At 38.3% G+C, this 23,541-nt stretch overlaps 2 protein-coding genes across 7 annotated transcripts; one reads left to right on the forward strand and one right to left on the reverse strand.

The window, feature by feature from the left end:
* The first annotated feature begins 1,719 nt into the window (after positions 1 to 1,719).
* LOC109194311 (heterogeneous nuclear ribonucleoprotein C) lies at positions 1,720 to 14,563 on the forward strand. Of its 6 annotated transcripts, none has more exons than XM_019348233.2 (9): positions 1,720 to 1,799; positions 5,957 to 6,065; positions 7,584 to 7,852; positions 9,193 to 9,265; positions 9,464 to 9,520; positions 9,752 to 9,921; positions 10,456 to 10,569; positions 10,862 to 11,028; positions 13,965 to 14,563. In XM_019348233.2, the coding sequence occupies exons 2-9, from the start codon at positions 6,061 to 6,063 to the stop codon at positions 14,067 to 14,069; spliced, it is 960 nt and encodes a 319-aa protein (XP_019203778.1). In that variant the 5' UTR covers positions 1,720 to 1,799; positions 5,957 to 6,060; the 3' UTR covers positions 14,070 to 14,563. The 6 variants fall into 6 exon arrangements, with proteins under 6 accessions (XP_019203778.1, XP_025756182.1, XP_019203780.1 ...); XM_019348235.1 differs by lacking the exon at positions 1,720 to 1,799 and adding an exon at positions 2,868 to 3,096 and having other exon boundaries at positions 10,865 to 11,028; XM_019348232.1 differs by lacking the exon at positions 1,720 to 1,799 and adding an exon at positions 2,870 to 3,096 and having other exon boundaries at positions 5,895 to 6,065.
* Positions 14,564 to 15,952: 1,389 nt separating this feature from the next.
* On the reverse strand, positions 15,953 to 20,606 carry LOC109195716 (putative ferric-chelate reductase 1). Its single transcript, XM_019348425.1, has 7 exons — positions 20,473 to 20,606; positions 19,790 to 19,886; positions 18,444 to 18,650; positions 17,626 to 17,736; positions 17,233 to 17,374; positions 16,938 to 17,084; positions 15,953 to 16,398 (listed from the first exon to the last, which is right to left on the reverse strand). Exons 2-7 carry the CDS (start codon positions 19,883 to 19,885, stop codon positions 16,346 to 16,348), a joined length of 756 nt encoding a protein of 251 aa, XP_019203970.1. The 5' UTR covers position 19,886; positions 20,473 to 20,606; the 3' UTR covers positions 15,953 to 16,345.
* Between the last annotated feature and the right edge of the window lie 2,935 nt (positions 20,607 to 23,541).

Consider the following 23,541-nt stretch of genomic DNA (forward strand, 5'->3'; position numbering starts at 1 on the left):
GACTTAATATTAAGTTCACATGGCTTCTCTTCACTTTATGATATTTGTATTTCCAGTGGTTTCCCTATAATTTGTGCTGAGTATGTTTGAGGTGCTTGGTGTTGACCTTACTTTCACCATATTCTGGTTTCCGCTCTGCACAGTTTCCTATGGTGTCTCTGTCACTGTCAGCTCTGCATGATTTATACCAGGGTGAAAATTGATGGCACACATTACCATCCCATCACTGCCAGCACTGACATGTAAACTCCCTGCTACTCCAACATTTGTACCAATCACGCCAATACTTGGACACACTGCATAACAGCGTGTCAAACATCTGTCTCGTCCTCACGCTCTTAAGACTTTCATAAATACACAAAAGAGGCAAACAAGCAGAAACCTTTCATCTGTGTACATGATCACACAGTGAAACTGCAAGTCAGAGTATGAGTTCTGATTTCTGAGAAGATGCACAGAGCTGTAAACAAGTCCTCTGGGATGGAGCTGCAAACAAAACCAGATGGGCAAAAACAATTCACAAAAGAACATATTCTCCATGAAAATTTGGGACACAGGGGCTTCGCTGCTAACTAGATGCAGAAAACAGCTGGTGTTAATCTCTCTTTTTGCCATCCCTTCTCTTTAAAGTCATTCAGAAATCTTTTGAAAATGAGAATTAAAGCATTTATTCAGGGTAAAACACAAGTGTTTTTTCTGCAGCTCATTTTCATCTCTGAGCAAACAACAAATCACTGGAGATGATGGACTGATGTTCCAACTTGGAGAATAAAGTAGGTTCTCAAATTCACAGGTGCTTACAAGGCTTTTTCATTGTAAGATATTTGGTATTTTGCGATGAATATAAAAAGATATGCAGGCATTTTGACACTCTGCAACCAACAATGACTTGAAAAAATCAAATTAATGTAATAAGAGCTCATCATTTAACTCAAATTGGTAAGTGTCTGTCCCATAAATTAAATAATCCCAGCATTTCTGGTATTTCAGATATTTGGTTCACTTTTACTATAAAAATATCCTGGTATGTTATCACCTCTCAAGCCCTCTGGAGACACATAATGCATAGGTTTTATAGAGCCTGTACACTAGATGTCCTCAGTGATTTTCTTTCCTCCCTGTATCACTTGACTTTCTTTGTGTTGAGGACCTGTTTCTTTTACATCAGTGTTTTATGTTAAGTATAGAAGTTACATTTATATATATATGAAATATATATGAAACACTTACTGTTTGCAAGGTATAGCAAGAGGTCTTACTTCCTTTTCAAGACTTACAAGCCAAAAAGGTCCAGAAAAATCATCATACAAGCTAAAAGATTTGGTTAATACACCTCCTCGGTTTGCCTTTACTTTTTTTCTTTGCTTAAGACGTTGAAAAAATTTGTTGCACAGCACCTGTACACTAGGTGTCCTCAGTGAGCTTTCTGTGTCTGTGTATAACAGCGGTGGACAACTCCAGGCCTCGAAAGCTGGTGTCCTGCAGGATTTAGATGTGTCCTCGAACCAACACAGCTGATTTAAACTGCTAAATGGCCCCGTCAACATGTCCTGACGTCCTCCAGAGGCCTGGTAATGAACTGCTCATGTGATTCAGGTGTCTTGGCCCAGGGTGATATCTAAAACCTGCGGGACACCGGCACTCGGGGCCTGGAGTTGCCCACCCCTGGTGTATAACCTGACTTTCTTTGTTTCAGGCCTCATATCTACACAGCTGTCGCTTTTCTCCACTCACTCTTCTATATGTAAATAAGAAGAGTAGTTATATTGACCTGACCAATCTTCCACATTTCCATTCGGGTATGTTTTCTTTTAATTTAAAAAAAAAAAAAAAGTCCCTATTAGTCATAGGTACAACTCAGTTCAAAAGAGCCTTTTCACTAATCTTCTAAACCTTTTCTTTTCAACTAAAATCACTTTATTTGTTGTGTACCTTCTATTAAGCTCTGTTAATTAGCACATTTTGTTTTTAATGTCTACACTTTAATGTGCTGGGTTGAAAGGAGTAAAAAGAACATAGGAGCAGATGTACAACACTTTATAACTAAAGAGTTGCAACCTGCTTGTCCGGTTCTGGAAACATCTCAATGATTATAATCAGTTGTGGTGTTTTTCTAAGCTTATCTTCTTTGTGGTACATTCTTTCTTCTTGGTAGCAGAGCCTTCATCTGATTAAAAAAATGTTCACCCTCTAAACAGCTAAAACTCTTAATCTGTGCCAAATACTTTTTAAACTCACATTCATCTTTTTATAAATAGCAACACTGTCATCTCCTGGCCGGCTGTGGTAATAAACCACAGGCCTATTGCTATAGATAAATGTAAGTAAACGGCCCGTTAGACAAATGCAAGAGGCTGTTGAATTAGAAAAGAGCTTAACAGAGTTAATCACAGTTACAAAGATGATTCATACTGGTCTAATTGTCAGCCAATGTTTAAAAATAAAGCTCAGCACTGAATGTGTTTTCACAGCAAGATAAGCAAAAGTTACTAAACACTGTTCTAACATAAATATCTTGTTAAATATATATTTAATTGTTTAATGTTGTTATCAAATATATATTTAATTTATCACAATCTTTAAAAAGGTGAAAAGAGAAATTAACATAATAAAAATAAACGTTTTAAATAATTCATTTTTCAACAAGAGGAAAAAAAACTAGAAAATTTCTTTATTTTGATTTTATAAAATTTACTCTTGTGGGTCAAAAAGGGTTTTGTTTGTTTTGTTAAAGGAAGAACTAAAGAAAGATAAACGTATATAAAGAGTCCTAGCTTTTGGAGATTTTATTCTGAAAAGAGTGCGTAGTGATTTCTCCAAGAAAGAGGGTGACTATGTTTTATATATTTCGTTGGAGTGACAGTGGCGGGGTGCTTCAAATGATGTACCAGTTACCGATTCCGGCCTCCTCGAACTGCACCGTAACACAAAACAAGCGTCTCCGTCAGTGACCGCGCCACCGACTCTATGCGTTAGCTCGGTGGCTAGAAGAAAGCTAGCTAAGGGGGGTGAACCGGGTCTGCTCCAAAAGGACAACCTAAGTAACAAATTGACAGGTTTTACCGAAAGCAAGACATTTTGTTCGTAAAGGTCGTGGTGAGTATTTTGTTCCCAGACATTTTTCATTTTTCCTTCCTTTTTCTTTTCTTTTTGGATTTTTTTCTACGATGCTTTTTGGACAGGACGTAATGTGCTGGCTAGCGAGGTAGCTGGCTTAGCGGCCTCGGAGATGCTCATCCCCTCCAAAAAAAAGCACAAACGCTGGTTGTGGTTTTTAGAAAACACGACGCTTTGGATGCCTCTTAGCAACAGTCTCGTCCACTTTTTTGCAAGTTTGTGTAGCTGTATTTTTTGTAGTGTTTATTGTGAAGACTTTTCTTTTACGGGACTTGCTGGTTTTTGGCACGCTTTTCAGCCAGCCGGCCAGCCAACATTAGCATGTTAATAACCGCGGCAGCAGCAGCATCCTGATGATTGATTACACGTTATCGACTTCAGATTGGTCAGAATTTTGCAGGTTTTGGTTTTTGCAAGACAAAGAGGAACTGGTCTGATGGCTGTATACTTTTTTTCATGCTTTTTAATTGTTGGTTGGCTAACGTTAGCCATGCTAGCCGGCTTTGATCCCGGAGGCCAGTCAGGGCCTGTGTTTCACTCTGAGGCCTGCTGAAGGCGCTGTCGGGGTCCAAGCGGGTGTGTTGTGGATGGTTTAGGTAATTTTTGATTATCCCTAGACTTTGCTTTTTTTGCTTCGGGTTTGGGTTTTTTTTCTGCCCCCTATGGAGTAGTTTTTTTTTTTTTTTTTTTTTTTTCGTCGTGATTTTTTTTTTTCCCCCTCCCCCTCCCATGATGAAGAGTGATTTTTATTTTTCTTCTTGAGTTTGAACGGTTTGGAGTGCCATTGGCTTAAGTTTTCACATAACGTTACTAATACACATTTGATTAATTAAACATTTCATCTGAACCAGTATTATGGTTGTGTATATGTGTATCAAAAGCAATCCACGCCCTCACATTCACTCCATTTACCCTTTTTATGAGAAAACACAAAGCTTATGGAAAATAAATTTAAACACATCACTATTATACAATACTGCGCACAAGTCTCAAACCGCCACTCATTTCTTTATTTCGTGCCAATAATTTATTGAAATCTGTAAATATAAATTAAAATATGGTGTGTGTGTATAAGTAAAAAAAAAACAAAAACAAATACAAAAACGTTTTGTAGATTTCAGTAGTTTGGTATGACCGCCCTTATTCTTTTAACATGACCTGAGTTCGCTCATGGAAGTTTTCTTGGAATTTCTTTTAAGTAGCTTTCAGGAATAGTTCTCCAGGCTTCTTTAAGACATTCCCAGAGCCTCTGCAGTGTTTTTATAAATAGCTGTATGCATGCATTGTGGTACCGCCTTTGTGGTTAGGTTTAAACCAAAAATTTGAGATTTTGATTAATTACTTAACAAGACCTGTTGCCCCTGGTTTTCAGTCCAGATTTTGTGTAATTTGGCAAACCTCAGACATTTCCCATCCTTAGACATAGCTTCTCTCTTCTTACACAGACCATTTTTGATAATGTTTCAGTGAGCAGTACATGGATAACCTGAAGGGCCAGTTCCTCTCTGAGATCCAGTTTCAAGTTTTTGCTGGATTCTTTTTATATATATATATCTAATTTAAGGATATGGTTTTCAGATACTGTTCATTTGCTGTAGATTGTAGTTTTTGTAGGCCAGCCACTACTATTTTTGCCCTCATGTCTAGTTTAATGATGTACTACACACCATGCGGCGATAGGTCAGGTTCTCACTTAATAGTTCTTTGGGAATCACCTGTTTGGTGCAAAAGAAACTACATTATCCTTTACATTTTCCATAGATTTGCTAAGTTTTCTGTTACTTGAGTTAGGTTCCTTTCCTATACTTTTGATTTATAAGCCTGGGTTAAGTGGTTTCATAAAGACACAAACAAACATGCAAAAAAATCCCCTGAAAATGAGTGTAAAAGCTGCCAGTGTCCAGAGAACAACTTTGAAAGACCTTCAGAGATCCTGGGGAACTATTGGTCAAGACTTATTGGAGGCAAAATATAAAGACATCAGGGGTGGCTCGAGACTTTTCCACAGTACTGTTTGTTATGGTAAAAGCACATTTACACTCTTGATTTCATGATCTCCGAATCTGGTGATTATTAGTAATAATAGTGAAATCTCTGGTTACCCTTAAAGCTTCTCTAAATATAATTTTCCCTTTAATTTCCCCGTGCTGCTGATATAATTCCCAATTCCAGAGTTTTTATTATAACACTGCTTGTGTTTAACAGATTATATACTGTATATTTTTGGCTGACCTTTGTAATGTGTCCCTTCACATACGCTCCCCCGTGAGTACTAATAAATGGATCTGCCCATATTTGGACTAATAACCTTAGCTTGGATAAATTCCAAGTTTTAATATTTCAGTGATATGTAATAATCCGGCTCTCGTAGTTTTTACAAGCAGTTCTAAGTCATTGATAACTTTATGTGTCAGTAATCAGCATTAATTTGTGGTTTGTGTAGGAAATGAAAATAAAAGCAAACGTAGCACAGTGCTTTGCTAGACTTTTTGGCATCTCGGCTGCATCTAGAAATGCAAACAAATGTCTGAGCTGCTACACCCACATTTCTTCACACACTAGCAAAGCATATGTGGGCTAAGCCAGTGCACTTTCTGTCGATTGATTGCAGTCCCAGGTTTCAATTTGTGTCTGGTTCTGTTCTGTATTCTCACACTTCACCCAGCCTTAGACATTGCAGTAGGTATGCATGCATTAGGCTCTACTTGTAGTCTCATACTGGCTAGCTGTGTAACTGTATTTGCCTCATCACTGACTCTTGCACACACTCCAAACAGGTAAGGCTTCGTACAAGATAACCCTGCTCAGCTTGACCGAGGTGTGTTTTCTGTCACCTCAGTATAAGTCGCCAGGGGCGAAGGTGAAGGTCGAGACACCAGCCCAAACTGAACCCAGCCCACAGTCTCAAACATCAGGCAGACGGCAGCCCTGCACACAGACGCAATGGAGTGAGTGATGATGAATGAAAACCCCCTCTTCTGTCAGCCTGGGGGTTAATGTTAATGCCACGTAACTGTTTTTATGTTTACTTCCCCTCTCCAGACTTTACACACTCTGGGCTATGGGCTTCACACACTTGCTTATATAGTTTACTTACAATGTTGATTACATATATTCAGTGAGGATTGGGCAGCATTACAGTGCTACAAGAAGCTGTATTTGTATCTACAGCTCTACACCTGAACTGCAGGTTATTAGTTCAATGAAATGAGTCTGGCATAGTTGGGGCTCCATTAACATAAATTATTATATTAATGGCGAGTGATAGTTTTTTTTTATTCAAAATTGTGCATTTTAGTTAAATATTTGTTTTACTTTTCTGAAGAAACGCACACCCCTTATTTATTATATTATGAAAGCACCGACAGGCATACCATAAAATTTAGAAGGAAGAAGGAACAGTGTTGTCATTTTGTTGTCGTCTTTGTGATTATTATGTTTTATTACTCAACCCAGAGCCCCAAGCACTTCAGGCATTAGAATTAGAAATGTCTGGTATGAAACATCATAAATGTTGCTACTTCCCACGGGTCTGGCTTTCTGTCATGGGTGTGTGGTTGGAGGTGTTGACTGTCAGCTTTGTGAAGCGGAAGTTTAGTTGTTATTCTGAAAATCTTTTGCATTAAACCATACAAGAGAAACGATAAGCAAAGTCCTTTTAAATTTGATTATGCAGATTTGCGGTTTTTTGTTGTCAGACGTTTGTTTGCATGTTTTACAATTTTCTTTTAAACTTGTTTTTTTCTTTTCTTTGTGACATGAAAATTATACCACAGAACTACGTAAAAGTATCTCATTGGAACGACTAAAACAAATGCTCCTTTGAAAATTATTTAAATGGCTGCTACAGTTAGATTTAGTCCATTGTGAACTTTATATTTTATAATTTATTTTAGGTGATAAATAACAGGCTTCTCGGTTAGAATGAGCCTTTAGTGGGCGCCTAAGCAGGAGGCAAACTGCTTACTTTAAAGGCAAAGAGTGGATTTCGGCTTACTTGACAGAAAACAGGGTTTCCTAGCCATTAGATAACAATGAGAAATTTGTTAATAAATTAAACCCAGATAGTTTGATCAGGATTTTTCTTTGGCTATGCCTAAAAGCCCTTAAGAGGACAATTTGTTTTATATCCAGGAAACCACAGTTGAAGAATCACGTGGTTCGTGGTCTTAGTGCTTGACTTTGTTTCCATCAGTTTGGATTTCTTTTAGATGAAGAGGAAACAATGCAGCTTTTAAATATTAAGTAAATGGAAGCTGGTCGGAATCTAATCATTTTAAATTTGTAGAATAAGAAAAATTTTGTAGAAAAATGCAGGTAACCAAACTTGATTTCTCAGGAAATCTTGATGAGTCCTTGACACTTTGCTGTCTGACTCAGCAAAAGCAGGATCCATTCAAAGGGTCAAATATTTCTCATCCTGCTACTAAATCGGCTGCATATGTGTCTGTGTGTCTTCCTGACAGTCGTTCGCCCACCTCCTCCAGCCTGATGAGCGCCAGCAACGTCACCAACAAGACCGACCCACGCTCCCTCAATTCTCGGGTCTTTATTGGCAACCTCAACACGCTGCTGGTCACCAAGGCAGATGTCGAGGCCATCTTCTCTAAATACGGCAAGATCGTAGGCTGCTCTGTCCACAAGGGCTATGCCTTTGTGCAGTATGCCAATGAGAGGAACGCCCGAGCTGCTGTCGCCGGGGAGGATGGGAGAATGATTGTTGGACAAGTGCTTGGTGAGGGCTCAGTCTCTGAATTTTCATTTAAAAGGATTTTGCTCTTATTATAGTCTTATTTAACTAAAATAAACTGAACTTCTGAGCTCATTGTTTGAACCTTCTTAGTTTGTTACCACTTTAAACAGTCACTGTTAGTTTGCTGGGGCTAATAAGTGATAAGTTTTTCCCCCACCCTTCTTGACGCAACCTCAAAGACATTTGTGTCTCCTTCTGAGCTTCTGAGCTCAAAGCTGGGATCTTTTGTTTGTTAGGCTTCCTGGTTAGAACCTGGGAGGTGCTAAGATTAGTATTATATGTAGTCTCATTTGTTTTTTCTCAGAAAACTTAGCTGAGGTTTGTTAGACAGGAATCTTAATATGTCCATCATCTTCCATAAAATATACACACATTTCCCAGTTTAAAAGTTTAACTGCTGGGTGTAAGAGGTTTCTCACTGAGAAGTGAAAAAGTCTACATGCAGTGCAGACTTTGGTGCGTGAGAGCTTGATCACAATTTGCTTTCAGACTAGTCGTCTGTATGCATCCAAATGACTGAGTTCTGCTGCCCCACAACACTGCGTAATCCATTTGTTGTTTCGTATGAACAAGTGTGAATGTTTAGGTATAATTTGCTTTTGTGCTTAAATATGCATATAAATTCATTTTCTCACTACCTGAGAAAATGAGCTGAAATACAGGTTAATGAGGGTCTCTTGGCTGTGAGAATGAAACTGAGAGATGACTTGTAACACTCACTTAGTGACAGTAACAATGAAGTCTGATAGTGATAGATTACAATACTAAAGGGATGGAGGAGTGTAACTGCTTTACACATTGTCTCACTGCTCTGAAAAGAAATGAAGGAACTTAACTAGACAAGTAAAGTACTTTGATGTTTCTAATTGTATTTATTCATTTAATCTCCTTTTAAAATGTTTCCAGTGGTAACAGCCGTAGGCACGAGCAAGCCTGAGGTACATTTGAGGAAAAATGTAACATAAAATCCATTTTGTGTTAATTTTGACACATTTTGACTTGTCAAAAGAAACACCAAACTTCTCACTCACAACTGTGTGCCATTATTATTTGTAAAAGAGAAAGCAGGGAAGTATGTAGTGTCAGCAGCACTATTGTGGACTACAGTACAAAAATATTTATAAATATATTTAATCTTTATTTAATATTTAATAAAAGTGTATTCACAGCAAACCTCTAGTAAAAAAATTAAACCTTCATCAAACCTGCTATTTTCTGAAGAGAGACTCGTGGTATTGTTAAAAACTTCTAAAGCATTGGTTTCAAGTTCTGTGTCCTCTCATAGGGTTTGTGCATTAATGTATAATGTAACTGTCTGGCAGACATCAACCTGGCTGGAGAACCCAAACCGCACAGATCAAAAAGCACCAAACGCTCCGCTGGAGACATGTACAGGTAAGTATCGGCTGCAAACCTGAACAGAAAGCCAGAAATGCCCCCATCACTGTTCTGAATGAGGGCATAAGCAACTTTTGATTTGGCACTAAATGGAAAAACTTCATGTAGTTAGAGAAAACAAAGAAAGAATGCAGTGATACCAGCAAGTCTTCATATTTTTCAACACAAGCTTTCTGTTCTTTTGTTCTTCCACAGCAGCAGCAGCAGCTCCTTTGACCTCGATTATGATTTTCAGAGAGATTATTATGACAGGTGAGTAGATTAGATGGATGAGTGCTTTACTCTCAAGCACAGTGCCAATCTTTGTTGTTTGTTACTGAACAGTTCATGCTTGAAGATGTCACTCAAACATGGGTGTGAATGTTATTTGATTAGTAAAAGCAGTAATCCTTCACTTCTACCACTGCTCTGTTCTCATAGTCAGCACAGAGTATGTTTATTAATTTATTTTTTAAAAATTTAAAACCTCTTGTTTGATAACAGAATGTACTCGTACCCGTCCCGTGTCCCTGCTCCTCCTCCCCCATTGTCACGGGCTGTGATCCCGTCGAAACGCCCGCGGGTCAGCCTTAGTGGCGGAAGCAGCCGGCGGACCAAAAGCAGCTTTTCCTCTTCATCCAAGAGCAGTCAAAGGACTTCCTCATCCAGAACAAGTGAGTCAACAAGTGTTAACTGTTCCATGCAGCTGTCTGGAACTTCAGCACAACAGTATATTATCCTAAATTCGATTAGTTTCACAGAATACTGTTGGCGCTGTTATCATCATCAACATCCTGCATAAATCTGCATTTGTAAAGATTTACAGAGGGTTATTCAGTCAGGCCTACAGACTGGGCAGGGACTGTATGGCCACACAATAATTAACACATGATGCACCAGCACAACCATAAGGCAGCAATATTGGTCACTTACAAAGGTTTAATGGCGTAGAAGTCTAAATCAATTTAATAAACATCTGGCTTATTAGACTTATTGCTGGCAATACAAACCAAACCCACTGTGTTGTACATTAACCCAGTTACTTTAAACATTGGGCCAAATAATAATCTTTTCTTTCAGTAACCTTATACATGTCCTTTGATACGGGGGGAGTTATGTTTGTGTTTACCATTGTAGGATTGGGCAACTGTCAAAATGTACCCTCGTTGTAGAATTAGGCTTTCTAACCCCCCACCCCCATTCCGCAGTGAAAGTGGACGAGCTACAGACCATCAAGAGAGAGTTGACGCAGATCAAAAGCAAAGTGGATGACCTCCTGGAGAGCCTGGAGCGTATGGAGAGGGACCATAGCAAGAAGTCAGGTAGGAGGGACACGGCATGTTTTAATGAGGAGTGCTGAGTGAGGTAAAACTCAGCAATAAATGCCTCAGTGTTCAACCAGATGGCCTGTAAATGAAAACCTACAGTACAAAATGATCTCACACATTGTTTTCTCACAGCTGTAATACAGCCTTAATGGCCTGCTTTTGTTGAAAATTAACTATAACAGCCTCCAAAGATTTCCAGTTTTTATTATATTTCTTCCCAGAGTAGCACTTAAGTTCATTTAATAGAACAGATAGCGGGTTATGAATGTACCTTTGTGTTTGGCAGAAGGTAAGAGTATGAAACCAGAGCCAGGAGAGGTGACTTCACCTCCACACCCAAGCAACAAGAAGGATGACAGCTTGAAGAGGGAGAGGGACAACCAGGACATAAATGACTCTGATGAAGAAGAGGAGGACGAGGAAGAGGAGGGAGACCTGCTGGAGGAAGAGGAGGTGAGGTTTGAAAATGTTATTCAGAGGGAACGTTTTAAATGAATATGGGTTTTTTGGGGGACTTTTTATTCAAATTCAAATTTCAAATCCAGCACTAAACAGACCTGCCATCTGCATTGTGTGGTATCAAGCATCAGACATGTTTGGGATGGGTGAGGGTGGGTGAGTGCGTGTCTGTGTCAGTGTACATGCGTGCGGGTGTGTGTGTATCCGGTGTCCTTTCAACCAGTTAAGCGAAAGTCAGCAGTCTGCAGCCTACGCAGGTGGCCTTGGAAGGATATGTGCGCAGAGACCCACAACAGTCTGATTATCAGGGAGAAGATTTTGTTGTTTTCAGCCAGCCGGCCTGATGGGCCTTCTAGAGACGTGGGAAGCCAGATGAGAGAAATGATGTTTGGGTTTAGTGCGAACGAGCTGTCTCCAATTTTACAGCCGGTCTAAATGTCTGTCACTGGTCACCAGGTCTGTCAATTTCCCGTTAGGCTTCTCCAAGATCTTATCCATGTTGTGTTCAATAAGAACAGTCTGAGTACTCGCAGCCCGTCCCATCGCTTCGATCATAGCGGCTAGCCTTGTGGGGTTTTGAACAGCTCTAACCGCTTTCTTCAGTCTTCGATAAGCCAGGGCCAAGCCAGCTCCGATCAGCAAGAACCCTGTTATTATGGTTCCGAATAGGTAGAAATCTTCTACGTCCTCAATCGACAGTCCCGGGAATCCCAGGCACACGACGCGCCACTTCTGCCACCCATCCATCGTGTATCCAGCAGGTCCCTCCAACACATTCGGGCTCTCCTTAACCCAGGCTTCTCGTTGAGAAAAGGGTGTCAATTGCGTTCAGGGGCCAGTTGATCAAATCCATATTCTTTAGGTTTTAGAGAACAAGACTGAGAGACTCTCTGGGATAAAGTTAGACAAGACTACACAAGGATATGAGAAGCCAAGCAGGAAAGATAAGGTGAGGGAGAGAGATGCGTCTGCCTCCGTCAGAGCTGACAGCAAATTTTATTTGTAAGAAGAAAGAATTTTCAGTTTCATGTCTCAAACTGCCTCCTGCTGACATGTGAAGTCGTTTTCTGAGAAATGTTATGGCATCGGGTTTCATTCGTTCATTCCTCATTACCTTAAAGCTGGAATTCATGTGATGTATATCTGCTAAGCTACAGTGAGTGCTCACTTGATCCAACTCGAGTCTGTCCCCTTCGCCCTCCGAGTTAACGGTTCCAGGTGCCATCATGCCTAAGTATCTCTCAAATGGAAGCTTAGAAAAACCAAGTACCAAGTTTTAAATCTCTCTCAATATTCTAAGGAGCTTGGAAAGAAAAGTGACTGGACTTCTTTAAGTTGCTTGAAGACATTTCACCTCTCATCCAAGAAGCGTTCTTCAGTTCTAGGGTCAAATAGTGGAGAGTCCCAGATCCACCATTCAATCCTAGAACTGAAGAAGCTTTTTGGATAAGAGGTGAAATGTCTTCAAGCAACTTAAAGAAGTCCAGTCACTTTTCTTTCCAAGCTCCTTAGACTATGATGACCTGGATGACTGAGAACCTTCAGACTCTCTCAATATTCTCCACCAGAAACGGCAGCAGTTAGCGACTGCTACGATATATACTGCTCTTAAAAACAAATATTAAGAAAATGTCGATCATTTATTGTATTGTGCCTACTGTTTCCATTTCAGCCAGAAGTTTTCAACATTTCTAAAATGATCCCGATCAATAAGATTTTTCTTCTAGTTCTCATTACGAGTTATAACAAAAATGGTAATTTATGAAGCAACTGTCACCTAGTGCCACATACAAAAGTTGTGTAAATGTGTGTGTGGATGTTTTTGTTCCATATCTTATGCAAAAGTGCCCTTTACTGTTTACTATAAGCTTACCTCCGACTTTTATTGCTGTCCTTGTTAAAACCCTTTAAGTCCTTGAGACAATCTGGATCTGGTGTCTAGACTGAACAGAAAAGCGATGAGTTTTCATCAGGTGCATCTTTGTAGCATTGATGCCACCTGGCATTGTGCTAATTTTAGTATAGTTTCCATGTTTTTTCCAAGGATAGCTGCGTAGTCCACCCTAACTTGTGAGGCACACCCAGTCATTTTCCATTATAGGTCTGAAATGAGATAGAAACCAGTCTGTTCAGAAGTGCATCGAGGGTTACTCCTAGTAGGTTTTCAGCGGGTTAAATACGGTTGCACAGTTATTCGATTTGAAATTTTAAATGTGAAGCTATGTAACTGGCAGTTCATAAAAAGCTGCAGTTAGTCTACACTGTGCACAAAACTTCTCAGGTTTGAGACATTGATTTTCTAAATCTTTGCCTGCTTTCTTGTGCTTTTCATCAATTAGAAGCGACCCAAGACAGCTACACACACACCCAGTAACTACACACACACTTAGATTACTGTTTGATTAATTACAGTTACAGTTAGTTTCTATGTCCATGCCTTCATGTCATGTGGCAGTGCAGTGATATAAATTATTATACTCCCGAGTTCACTAAAAGCCATCAAATTGGAATTTCTGTCAGAAAAATCAGTGGCACCCCTTAACAAAACAGTTGTTTTAAATGGGGGAACTATTCAGACACCCAAACTAGTTTTTGTACTGTGCTGTACTTGTAGAAGGCCACTTTCATGTGACTTTCAGAGGAACCGTTTAGAGGAACCACTTGTGCATTTGCTTCCTTCTCAGTCCCAGATGTTGCTGATTGATGCTTGTGTGTTAATTTCTGCTTACGGTGTTTATGCTTTCTTCTTTATGCTAATTTCAACCTCACCTGCTGCTTGAATTACTACCCCTTTAGATCAACGAAACAATGCGGTAGATACACTGGATGATGTTTTTTTTCAGATTTATTTAAATTAGTTTTTTAAAATATCTGAATATGATTTATTTTTTTATTGTTATTTTTTTCATTACTTATTAAATTGTCTGCAGGTGAAAAGTCAAGAGAGGGAGGAGGAGGAAGAGGAAGAGGAGGAAGGCGAGCACGTGGAAGCAGATGATGATGGTGACAGCGTGAATGGAGACGAAGACTCGTAGGCACAGATGACAGCCCCGCGTGCGGTGTAGTCGCAGCTTCCAGAAGGACATCGGACTCCTATTTTAACTCTAATATTGTAGATATAGGGAAAAAAACAACACACACGCACATAAACACACACATAAGCATGGTGCACACACTCTGTCATAATGTCCCTAAAGGAGATTTTTGTTTGCGTATCTTGCCCGTCATCCGGTACCCCCTATTTACAGGAACTAGTTGTAGGTTTGGGTTTGTTTTTTACAGCGTCGTTAGTTGTTTTCAAGAGAAGGCACAAGTGTGGACTGGTGATGTTCTCAGAGACGACAGCTCGACGGACATGTCTTAATGTGAGGGCGAAAATTTCTGTTTAAAAAAAACGTTTTTAGCTTCAGTGTGTTTGTTTTTCTCATCAGTGAATTAGTTTGGCCTTGTCTGTCTGTATGTTACTGTCAGTTTTTATACTATTCAGTTAAACTGTAAAGGAATAAATTGCAATAAAATATTGAATTTGCTTTTGTGTTTTGTTTGGCTCGACATGGATCTTTTGTATTGACACTACAGAGACGTTCCATAGACTATCCTTATCTGGCTTCACTTAATTCAGACGTCAGGAATCCCATTTACATGGTTATCACTTCAATAAGTCAACCCAGGGTTTCCTGGTGTAGTCAGAAGCATTGTCAGCTTATTTTCAAAGGGAAGAGGAACTTATAGTAGAAAAACATGAAGTTGAAAACCACAGTTAAAGCATCAGTGTGAGTGTGGGGGATTGGAAAAAGGCTATACAGTTTTTTAGCTCTCTGAACGCACAATAAGTTGAAGCAGGCATGCTGCAGAAGAACAGATCAGGTGCAACTCCTGGAAACTGAGGCTATGATTAAAAACTGATTCAAGAAAACTGCACAACAGGAGATGTGGGTGGGGGGACATTGCCAGTTTTGGTTTGGGCTGCTACATTCAGACTATAGGGTCAGAATGTGATTATTCCGGCAGGATAATATGTGTAACAAAGCTCAAACCAGATGAGCTCAAGTGCTCAAGTTCACAGTATTCAAATGTTTCCAGTATGATGCTCAATTTGTGCCACAAAGACTTGGAGCAAGCCCTCAAGCAAAAGTAGTTCCAATGAAATACAACACAAGGTGTGCCTATTAGATTGTGCAGTGAGTACTGTTACTGCGACACGTAGCACAACCGCTGCTTTGTTCTAGCCGACTAAGGTATTTTATGGTTTCTGTCAGATGACCATAAGTGCTCAAGTGTGCAAATCAAATGAAATTGCCATGATGTCATAAGCAGTGCGCCACTCTTGTCATGGATCGTGGTTACCGAAGTGACTTCAGCAAAGGATGCAATGGCAAACCTGGTGTCTCAAGATGCATTTTAGGGAATTTGGACATCCTTCACAACACTTAGAGTGCATTTGTATTTGATTGTTTGTTTATATCTTATAGCTTATTTAATTTAAGGCACTGCAGATATAAATTAGCTAGCAGCTACAGGTTGCACAAATCATCTTTTCTCTTATGAGATCAGTGTGTTATGCAGCTATATCATCATGCTGTATATCATGAATGCACTGAGATTCCCACCAACAATCATAAACAGTTGTTGGTCATTTTGTGCAGAATGTTACTTGTATGCACTGAACATACAAGTAACAAAATGGGGATGTACCCGATGTTTCTCACAGCCAAAACAGTGCGGTGAGAGGGAAACGAGATGACATTGCAGTGATCAGTTTTGAGAGATTCAGTACCGTGTGTCTCTCGAATTAACCAGATGAGGTTCATTTAGACAGTCACACCCTCATCACCACCAGGAAAGATTGTCACACTGTATCTTAGGGGATAGGATTTGTTGATTTCACTGTACTGTGTCCACAGATGCAGCTCATGAGGTAAGACCATAGTTTAACTTTATTATAATTAGCTTCAGTTTCAGTAAGTTTATCTTTTAAGAGATCATTTACAATCAGTACATATATCTGTTAAACAAAACCATCTTGCCATTTGTCTAAGTATGCTTACTTGTAGGTGTGTGTATGTAAGGCACATGCATGAATATAAAATATATATATATATATGTATTTGGTGTCTAAATCCACACAATTACTTTGAAACTGAACAACATAACATCTTCAAATTCAATAGATACAAAAAGTGCAAAGGGAACATAAAACATTTCACTATTAGTTCAGTAAACACATCATAAATAGCTTGACACTCAGATTTTCTGGCTTTGCAAACCAGTCATCTTCACCGGGTCACAGGTTCTTCCTCTCTGCACTCTTTCAGGCTGTCTTCAGGACGAACAGCGTGAGGACAGTTAGCAGGACTGTCAAAGCTGGCAGGGAGAAAAGACAATAAAGCAATTATTCAGAAAGAATCCGTCAGGGTTTCTGCTGGTTAAAGTTTTGATATCTTTAATACCACATGGTGCAAAGTGTAATTATGCATCATAGTCATTGCTAAAGAAAAATTCAGCCAGGACAATAGGGGCTAAAATGACATATTATCTCTGCTCTTTCTGTTGTATAGCAAATTTATTGTCATGCATTTGCTCCATTAAAAGGGCCAGGAGACCAATAATGGCTCCAGCTGTTTCTAAATGTAGCTGGAATTGGGATCAACTCTCTGATTTATACATAGTTTTCATTGTCCCCTTAATCTATGGTAAATTATACATCACTTACTTGGAAAACTAATTTTTTTTTCTTCACCACTATCTTTTACTTATAACTCTAAAATGTTTCATAATAGAATTAACTAATTTATTAAACAATATACAGTAACTAAAGCTTCAGAACTGGGTATTGTGAACTGTGAATCTTCGTCACAGCCCTAAATCTACAGTCTGAGAATAAATGTCAGTGTGGTGTTTACCATGACTGTGAAGAGCGCCACTGGCCGAATTTTTTGTAGTAGAAGGTGATGCGGTGGTGGTTGTGGTGGCGTTTGCAACATTGGCGCTTGGGTTGGCGAGGTTCAGAGGATCGGTGGTTTTGCTAATTGTAAAGGTCCCAAAATCGTCTGAAGAATAAAACATTGAAAATAGTGATGAGGATTCAATTTAACCTTCATTTACAGCTTCACAAATAATGTAGCATCTAACGTGTGCATTTATGTTGATAAGAGTAGACAACAAGTTATAGTTGAAGGCTGCTTTCACTGGACTTACTTCCATTCAATGGTCCAGACCCAAGGATGACAACATAAGTGGTAGAATCAGTGCTCCTGGTGTTGGTGGCATTCAAATTGGGGACACTGAACTCACACTGGATCGTTCCATTGACTACCTGGCCTCGTATCTTTGTCACAGTCTGGTAAAAACAGTTTGACTTGAAGTTAAAATACAGCAAAGCACCATCAGGTAAAGTATTTCATTTTAAACACCCCAGTTTTTGTTGTGTTTTTTTAGGGCTTTGATGACTGAATTACAGAGTATGCATTACATAATTTCTAGGTTAGCAGCTTTTAGGAATGTGTTCTGATCATCTGTCAGCCGTTCAACTGTTTCAGCTTGTTTGGTAATGTTTATCTGCATACGTTTTAAAAGTAGTTACAGCCTCACCGCATTAAATGTAGAGAGTGTGTTGTTGGTGTTGTTTCTCTGCCGAGCCGCGAAGACGAATGATGCATTGTTAGAGCTGTTCCGAGCACAGATGTAAAGCGCAGTGGTACCCTGAAAAAGAGCAAGCAGTTTAAGGGTTATATACTTCCTTAACCCACTGGTCTCACTTTTAACTCATTACTTTGGCCTGGACCAATAAAGACATAAGCAGGTCTATGTGAGCTTATAGAAACACAGATGTAATTGATTAACCTTGGTACAGTATTTCCCAGGTGCCTTATCCTTAACTTGGCCTTATCACTTGTACCTTAACAACAGTATTTACATTTAGTTTGATGTGAAAGTTTCACATCCTGGTGTGACTATTTGACTAAGTGGTAGCTTTCATTAAATAAACCTCTCTCGGTTGTCTCTGAGATGACCGAACGTTTGTTGGATTATTAAATCTATATTTAGAACATGATATATTTTAAAGATATTTACTAATGGAAACCAATGCTCATTTCCAAACACAACCCTATTATTTAAGTTTTTTTTTCATTATGTACCAACGTCAAATATTTCATTAACCCTCTGACAGTGAGTAAACATTTCCTGCCAGAGGATTAATGGCTAGGTAATGGAAAAGTAATTGAATGAAATTAATTAAAAAAAGAAATTGATAACATAGGAAATCAGTTATGATTACTGAAAAGTTAAGGTGTAAATAAGTATAACTCTTCAGTAAATAATTGTTTTGGGTTAACATTTTTATGAGGACACTGTGGTCTAAGTTAAACTTTACATAATCACCGCTCTGGTTTTGTGTGCTGTGGTACCTGGGTTGCATTGGCGGTGAGCCCCAGTGCGATGTACCCAGTGGAGCTCCCACTGAGCTGGAACATCAGCTCGGTGCCGTTAGGAGCTGTAGTGGTGCCTGCAGCCACTGATGCAAAGAAACAGCTGCTGTTCCCAGCAGGGTCACAGTTGTCTGGGGTCTGTATGCACAGCTTAGTCTTCCCACAACCTGTATTTGTAATGTTTACCTAGTAGAGAGACACATGAGCATAATCCAAGTCACATGACAGCTTAGCAGCTTCAACTTCTGTGTCAACACTTTGGTGACGAAACTGCTTCTGTTTATTGTGTTCTGTAGTGAGATGGCATTTAAACAAGTCAATACTTCTTACTGATTCTTTATTTCTATATTTGTTTCAACACGTGAGAATGCAGAGCTACAGTGCGATGAATTAAAAAGGTTTGCCACTGATTTCACACAACTTATGGTGGTCAAAAATGCACATTCTGCATCAGTTATTTGTAAAATGAAACCATCAGTGTCGATATAGAATCGCTCATGTGAATTAGAAAAATTATTTTTGTATTGACAGTAATCTTGTTAAAAACTAAACATACTGAAATAGGAAGAACAGCATCCCAGCTCATGAACTGGGAACACCTGCTATTAGTTAAAATTAGGTTACTAAAGGCTTTATGGGAAGTGAAACTCTACCTTAAAAAATCACATACACGTACAAATCACACAAATTCCATTAATTATACAATTTATGAACGCCACTGTTTAGCCATATGTGACTGTTAGACTGTATGTAAAAGATGGCAGTAGCCACCACACCCATCTCGATTCTTGTCTCCCATCTTGAAGCCTCATTCTGAACATTTTTGCAACCGCCATTTCACAATCCATAACCCGCCCTTTTACTCTAAAGAAGATCTGACCTCATTATGTATTAAATTAGTCATAACTTAGCATCTGAGATCGTGAACTCAAAAGGAACGCACTTACTGAGTTCATCGATGGGGAGACATTTTTTCATAGATTTCTATATAATTAGACTTCATTCTTCACTTCTCCTCCTGCTGGCTACTTTTTAGACCCACTAGCATTTTTCTTCTTCTCCCATGATAATAATAATTCTCAGAATGTATAAATATAAATAAAAGTAACGTTTAACCAAGCTAACCATGCGCTGTTCTGCTCCACGCTGTAGATGCTTAACTTAAAAAGACAAAATTAGCAGTAAATTCTGACACTATTTCGTACAGTAAAACTCATTTCAGCTCCTAAATAGAGTGCATTTGTATGCTTAACAAATGCACTCCATCTGTGTAAATCACCATGGTCACAGTGGTATTGTGCTGGCAAAGTTAAATATAAACCAACCGTTGCATTAGTGAAGGAGAAATCGTCTGCTGCTTGGACACTCGGAGCCACAAAAAGCATCACTGCGGCAATCAGCAGGCTCAGGCCTCGCTCCATTCTTTCCAGTAAAGCAAACAATGAGAGAGCAAATAAGAGAAGAGCAGATAAGAAGATTGCAGACTCTTTTTTTCAGAACAAACTAAGCTCCTTTACATTCTACCTTAGTTTTATTATAACAACTTGTAAATGTAAAAAAAAAATGTAAATGTAAGCACTTATAACAAAATGTTTTGTTCTAAAATACAGTTAAGTAAAAAGATTGTAAAAAAAAAAAAAAATGAATTGAAAAGAAAAAAAATCATTTAAGCCATGTCCACAGGGCTGAAAACACATTTATACACAAATTTACTAAGTACAGTCAGTCCTTTAAAAGGTAATAAAACACATTATGGTTTATCTGTACTGGAATATTGACAGAATAATTCTTCATTTAAAAACAGAGCATCGTTCCTTGTCTTTTCCAGGGTTTGTTTTTTCTTTGTGTAACTAAAAATCGACTGTCAGATTATCTAAATAGTATTTCTAGAATTCTCATAATTAACCTGATTATGCTTTAAAGGATAATGAAAACAAATGAAATAGAAGCAGGCATCCAGGAGAATCCAAATCTAAAATGTAATTAAATAAAGTTTAGAGAGACTTACTCGATGCTGTGAAGTTTAAATGCTGCGTTGGAGGATTGTTTTCTGCTGTCTGTGGGATGATCCGCAGTTCTGGTGATGGAACAATGTGGAAGTAGCTTTTTGTTGAATAAGGGGCGGGGCTTGATAAGAATACACCTGTATACCTGCCTGGGTGTGGATTAGTTGTTCGCATTACTAAGGCAGTTTCTGTAGAACAAGCCTTGCTGCTGACACGAAAAAATGTCCTTGGTTTTTTCTTCTTTTACGATTTTCCGTTAGGAGTTGACTCACTTTGGTTCAAAGTTTACTGCTTATAACTAAATACACTGTGAAATAAAGAAAACACGCATGAGAAGATAGTTTGGCGGACCTAAATTAAATATAAATAAAAGTCAAATATTAATTAATGAATCACAATCATTGTATGACTGTTTGTATGATTGTTCTCACATTGGATTCTGCTTAAAATAACAATGTAATATAAATTGAGCTTAGATAAGCAACTTCATAAATATGTAAAACATCATTTTGCATTTCTTTTCTTAATATATGGGTTTTCAAACAAAGCAGATTCAAAGTGGTTTTTACTGCCAGTAAGGTCAATGACACACAGCAAATACACGTAAACACCAAGAATGAACTTTATAGCAGGGCTTTATTCTGAGAAGTGGAGATAAATTCAAAAAAGGAAATGCAGTTCACAGGTATAACTTTTACAATTAGTTGAATTAATATTAGATGGAGTAAACATCAGTGCTTTTGCTATGTTGCTAAACATGCAAGTCCAATATTGCGCATTTACTTGCACTGTAATAAAAGGAACATTTCCCCAAAGAAAACAACAATTCCCGTTTAAGGAGTTAGAGACAATGTCAAACACCCAGATTATTTGGTGCCTTCATAAAGAATGTTGTGGTGTAACCACAGTTGTATCGTGATCTGACCTTCCTGTCAGGTTAGTTACACTTTTTGCATTTTTGTGTTCTTTATTTCCTCTTCAAGGAATTTCTTTTTCGTTTCTGGAAGTCTTTGTGTGTCATTACGTCACATGTGGTGTCACATGGGGTGTAGCTCAGGAGGGAGGGGAGGTCATCTACTGATTGGAAGGTTGTTGGTTTGATCCCTGAGTGTACATGCCAAATATCCTTGGGCAAGAAACTAACCCCAAGTTGCTTTGAGTGGTCTGGGAGAGTAGCAAAGTGCTATATAAGAATGAGTCCGTTTACCATTAGGACGATGTCATCCTGCTTAGTGTGACTTTTAAAAGAAAGAGAATAATTAAAAAAGTAAATCTGACAAAAGTCCAAGATTTAGAATTACTACCAGTCCATAGGATCTTATATAGGACATCACTTCATGAGCTTTCTTGCTTTTCTCGTCCTAGAGAAATTCCATTTTTACTACAGTTCATTGGTCTTCATATGATTTTGTCCATGTCACAAACTTTTCCCCTGTAAAAGACTTTGTGAGTTGGATTTTGAAAGGTGTTTCATAGACCAAATTTGATCATCATATGACATCCTGTTACCCTTAATTGGATAAGCAACTAAGAAAATGGATAGATGGTTAGATTTTAAAATATTTTATTAATAGGCGCATTTAACTGCTGATATTGTCCTGACTAATTTTGCTGAAATCACACTTTTAACACAAAAATCACATATTTTGTGGTTCCTGAAACCACAAAATATGTGGAGAGCCCTGTGGGAGGGTCTCCTCTGGGAATCAGACCTGATCACATTTTGTGTATTGGCACCACACCCTGCATGCACTGCAAAGTAAAGAGTTAACTCCAGCCAAATGTGCCCCTTTACAAAGAATGAGAAAGGTGTCTTTGTGCCTTAACAATAACCATATGCATTCCTACATTTAAGGTCTTATTTCATTAGTTATTATTGTAAGAGAATGAATGATTGTTTATCCTGAAACTAAATCTTAGAAGGAAGCTCGTGCTATTTACCAAAAACAGCAATTCATAACCTTGGCGTGCTTCTTTAGCCACTCCTTCGTTGCTTTTGCGGTTTAATCCATTATCATGTTGGATGACACGTCCACGAACCATCTGCAATATTCTGGCTGTTCTAGTCTAGATTTTATAGAACATGACCCTGCCTGTTGGCATTTCAGTGTGGTGACTTCATCTGCATCTTTAGTAGATTTATATATCAATTTATATAGATGTATTACATTTTTATGTAATGTGTAACATAATATGTTTTGTTCTGGGTTTTTTTTTTTGCTGTTGTTGATTTTCTGTCTCTCCAATAAAATGAAAATAAGAGACTGTTCATTGTTTTCTTAGTGAGTAAACTTAAACAATTTCATCAAGGGATCAAATAATATTTTCCTTGATTGCATAAAAAGATGTTAACCTTATCACTGTTATACAGAATTAGTGCTGAAAAAATAAAACTGAATTAATGTAATCTGAAAACCAGTTTAAAAGAAAGAAAGAAAGAAAGAAAGAAAGACAAGCAGAAAGAAAGAAAGACAAACAGAAAGAAAGAAAGACAGAAAGAAAGACAGAAAGAAAGACAGAAATAAAGACAGAAAGAAAGAAATAAAGACAGAAAAACAGAAATAAAGACAGAAAGAAAGACAGAAATAAAGACAGAAAGAAAGAAATAAAGACAGAAAGAAAGAAAGAAAGACAGAAAGAAAGACAGAAATAAAGACAGAAAAACAGAAATAAAGACAGAAAGAAAGACAGAAAGACAGAAGTTTTTACAGCCTAATACTGGGAATGTACCTGTAGATTGCGCAACTGTCAATATCTGCCAGTATTTACCGTGCACCAGGAAATAAAATACCAGTGGCTGATGTTTATCAGTTTCCAAGTAGGAATTTTGACCTTTTTTTTTGGTAACTAATAATACTTTGACCTGTCATGAACTACAGAACAAACTTTTATTTAAAATACTGGCAGTGGTGCAGAACTACACAGTGAGCGAAACTGATTAATATGACATTTTAAATGTAAATTACATATCCTTCTCTAAACAATGAAGCTACAGTACTGTGCAAAGGTTTTAGGCAGGTGTGAAAAAATGCTGTAAACAAAGAATGCTTTCAGAAATATAAATGATTGTT

Source organism: Oreochromis niloticus, linkage group LG18, assembly GCF_001858045.2.
Source record: "Oreochromis niloticus isolate F11D_XX linkage group LG18, O_niloticus_UMD_NMBU, whole genome shotgun sequence".
NCBI classification, from domain to species: Eukaryota; Metazoa; Chordata; class Actinopteri; order Cichliformes; family Cichlidae; genus Oreochromis; species Oreochromis niloticus.

Coding starts and splice junctions, on each gene's coding strand:
- LOC109194311 (XM_019348233.2), top strand. Junction 9,521..9,751: donor CAGAGAGATTATTATGACAG/GTGAGTAGATTA, acceptor GTTTGATAACAG/AATGTACTCGTACCCGTCCC. Junction 10,570..10,861: donor GGACCATAGCAAGAAGTCAG/GTAGGAGGGACA, acceptor TGTGTTTGGCAG/AAGGTAAGAGTATGAAACCA.
- LOC109195716 (XM_019348425.1), bottom strand. CDS start 19,885: ATGGAGCGAGGCCTGAGCCTGCTGATTGCCGCAGTGATGCTTTTTGTG. Junction 17,085..17,232: donor GTCTGGACCATTGAATGGAA/GTAAGTCCAGTG, acceptor TTTATTCTTCAG/ACGATTTTGGGACCTTTACA. Junction 16,399..16,937: donor TGGCGCTCTTCACAGTCATG/GTAAACACCACA, acceptor TCTCCCTGCCAG/CTTTGACAGTCCTGCTAACT.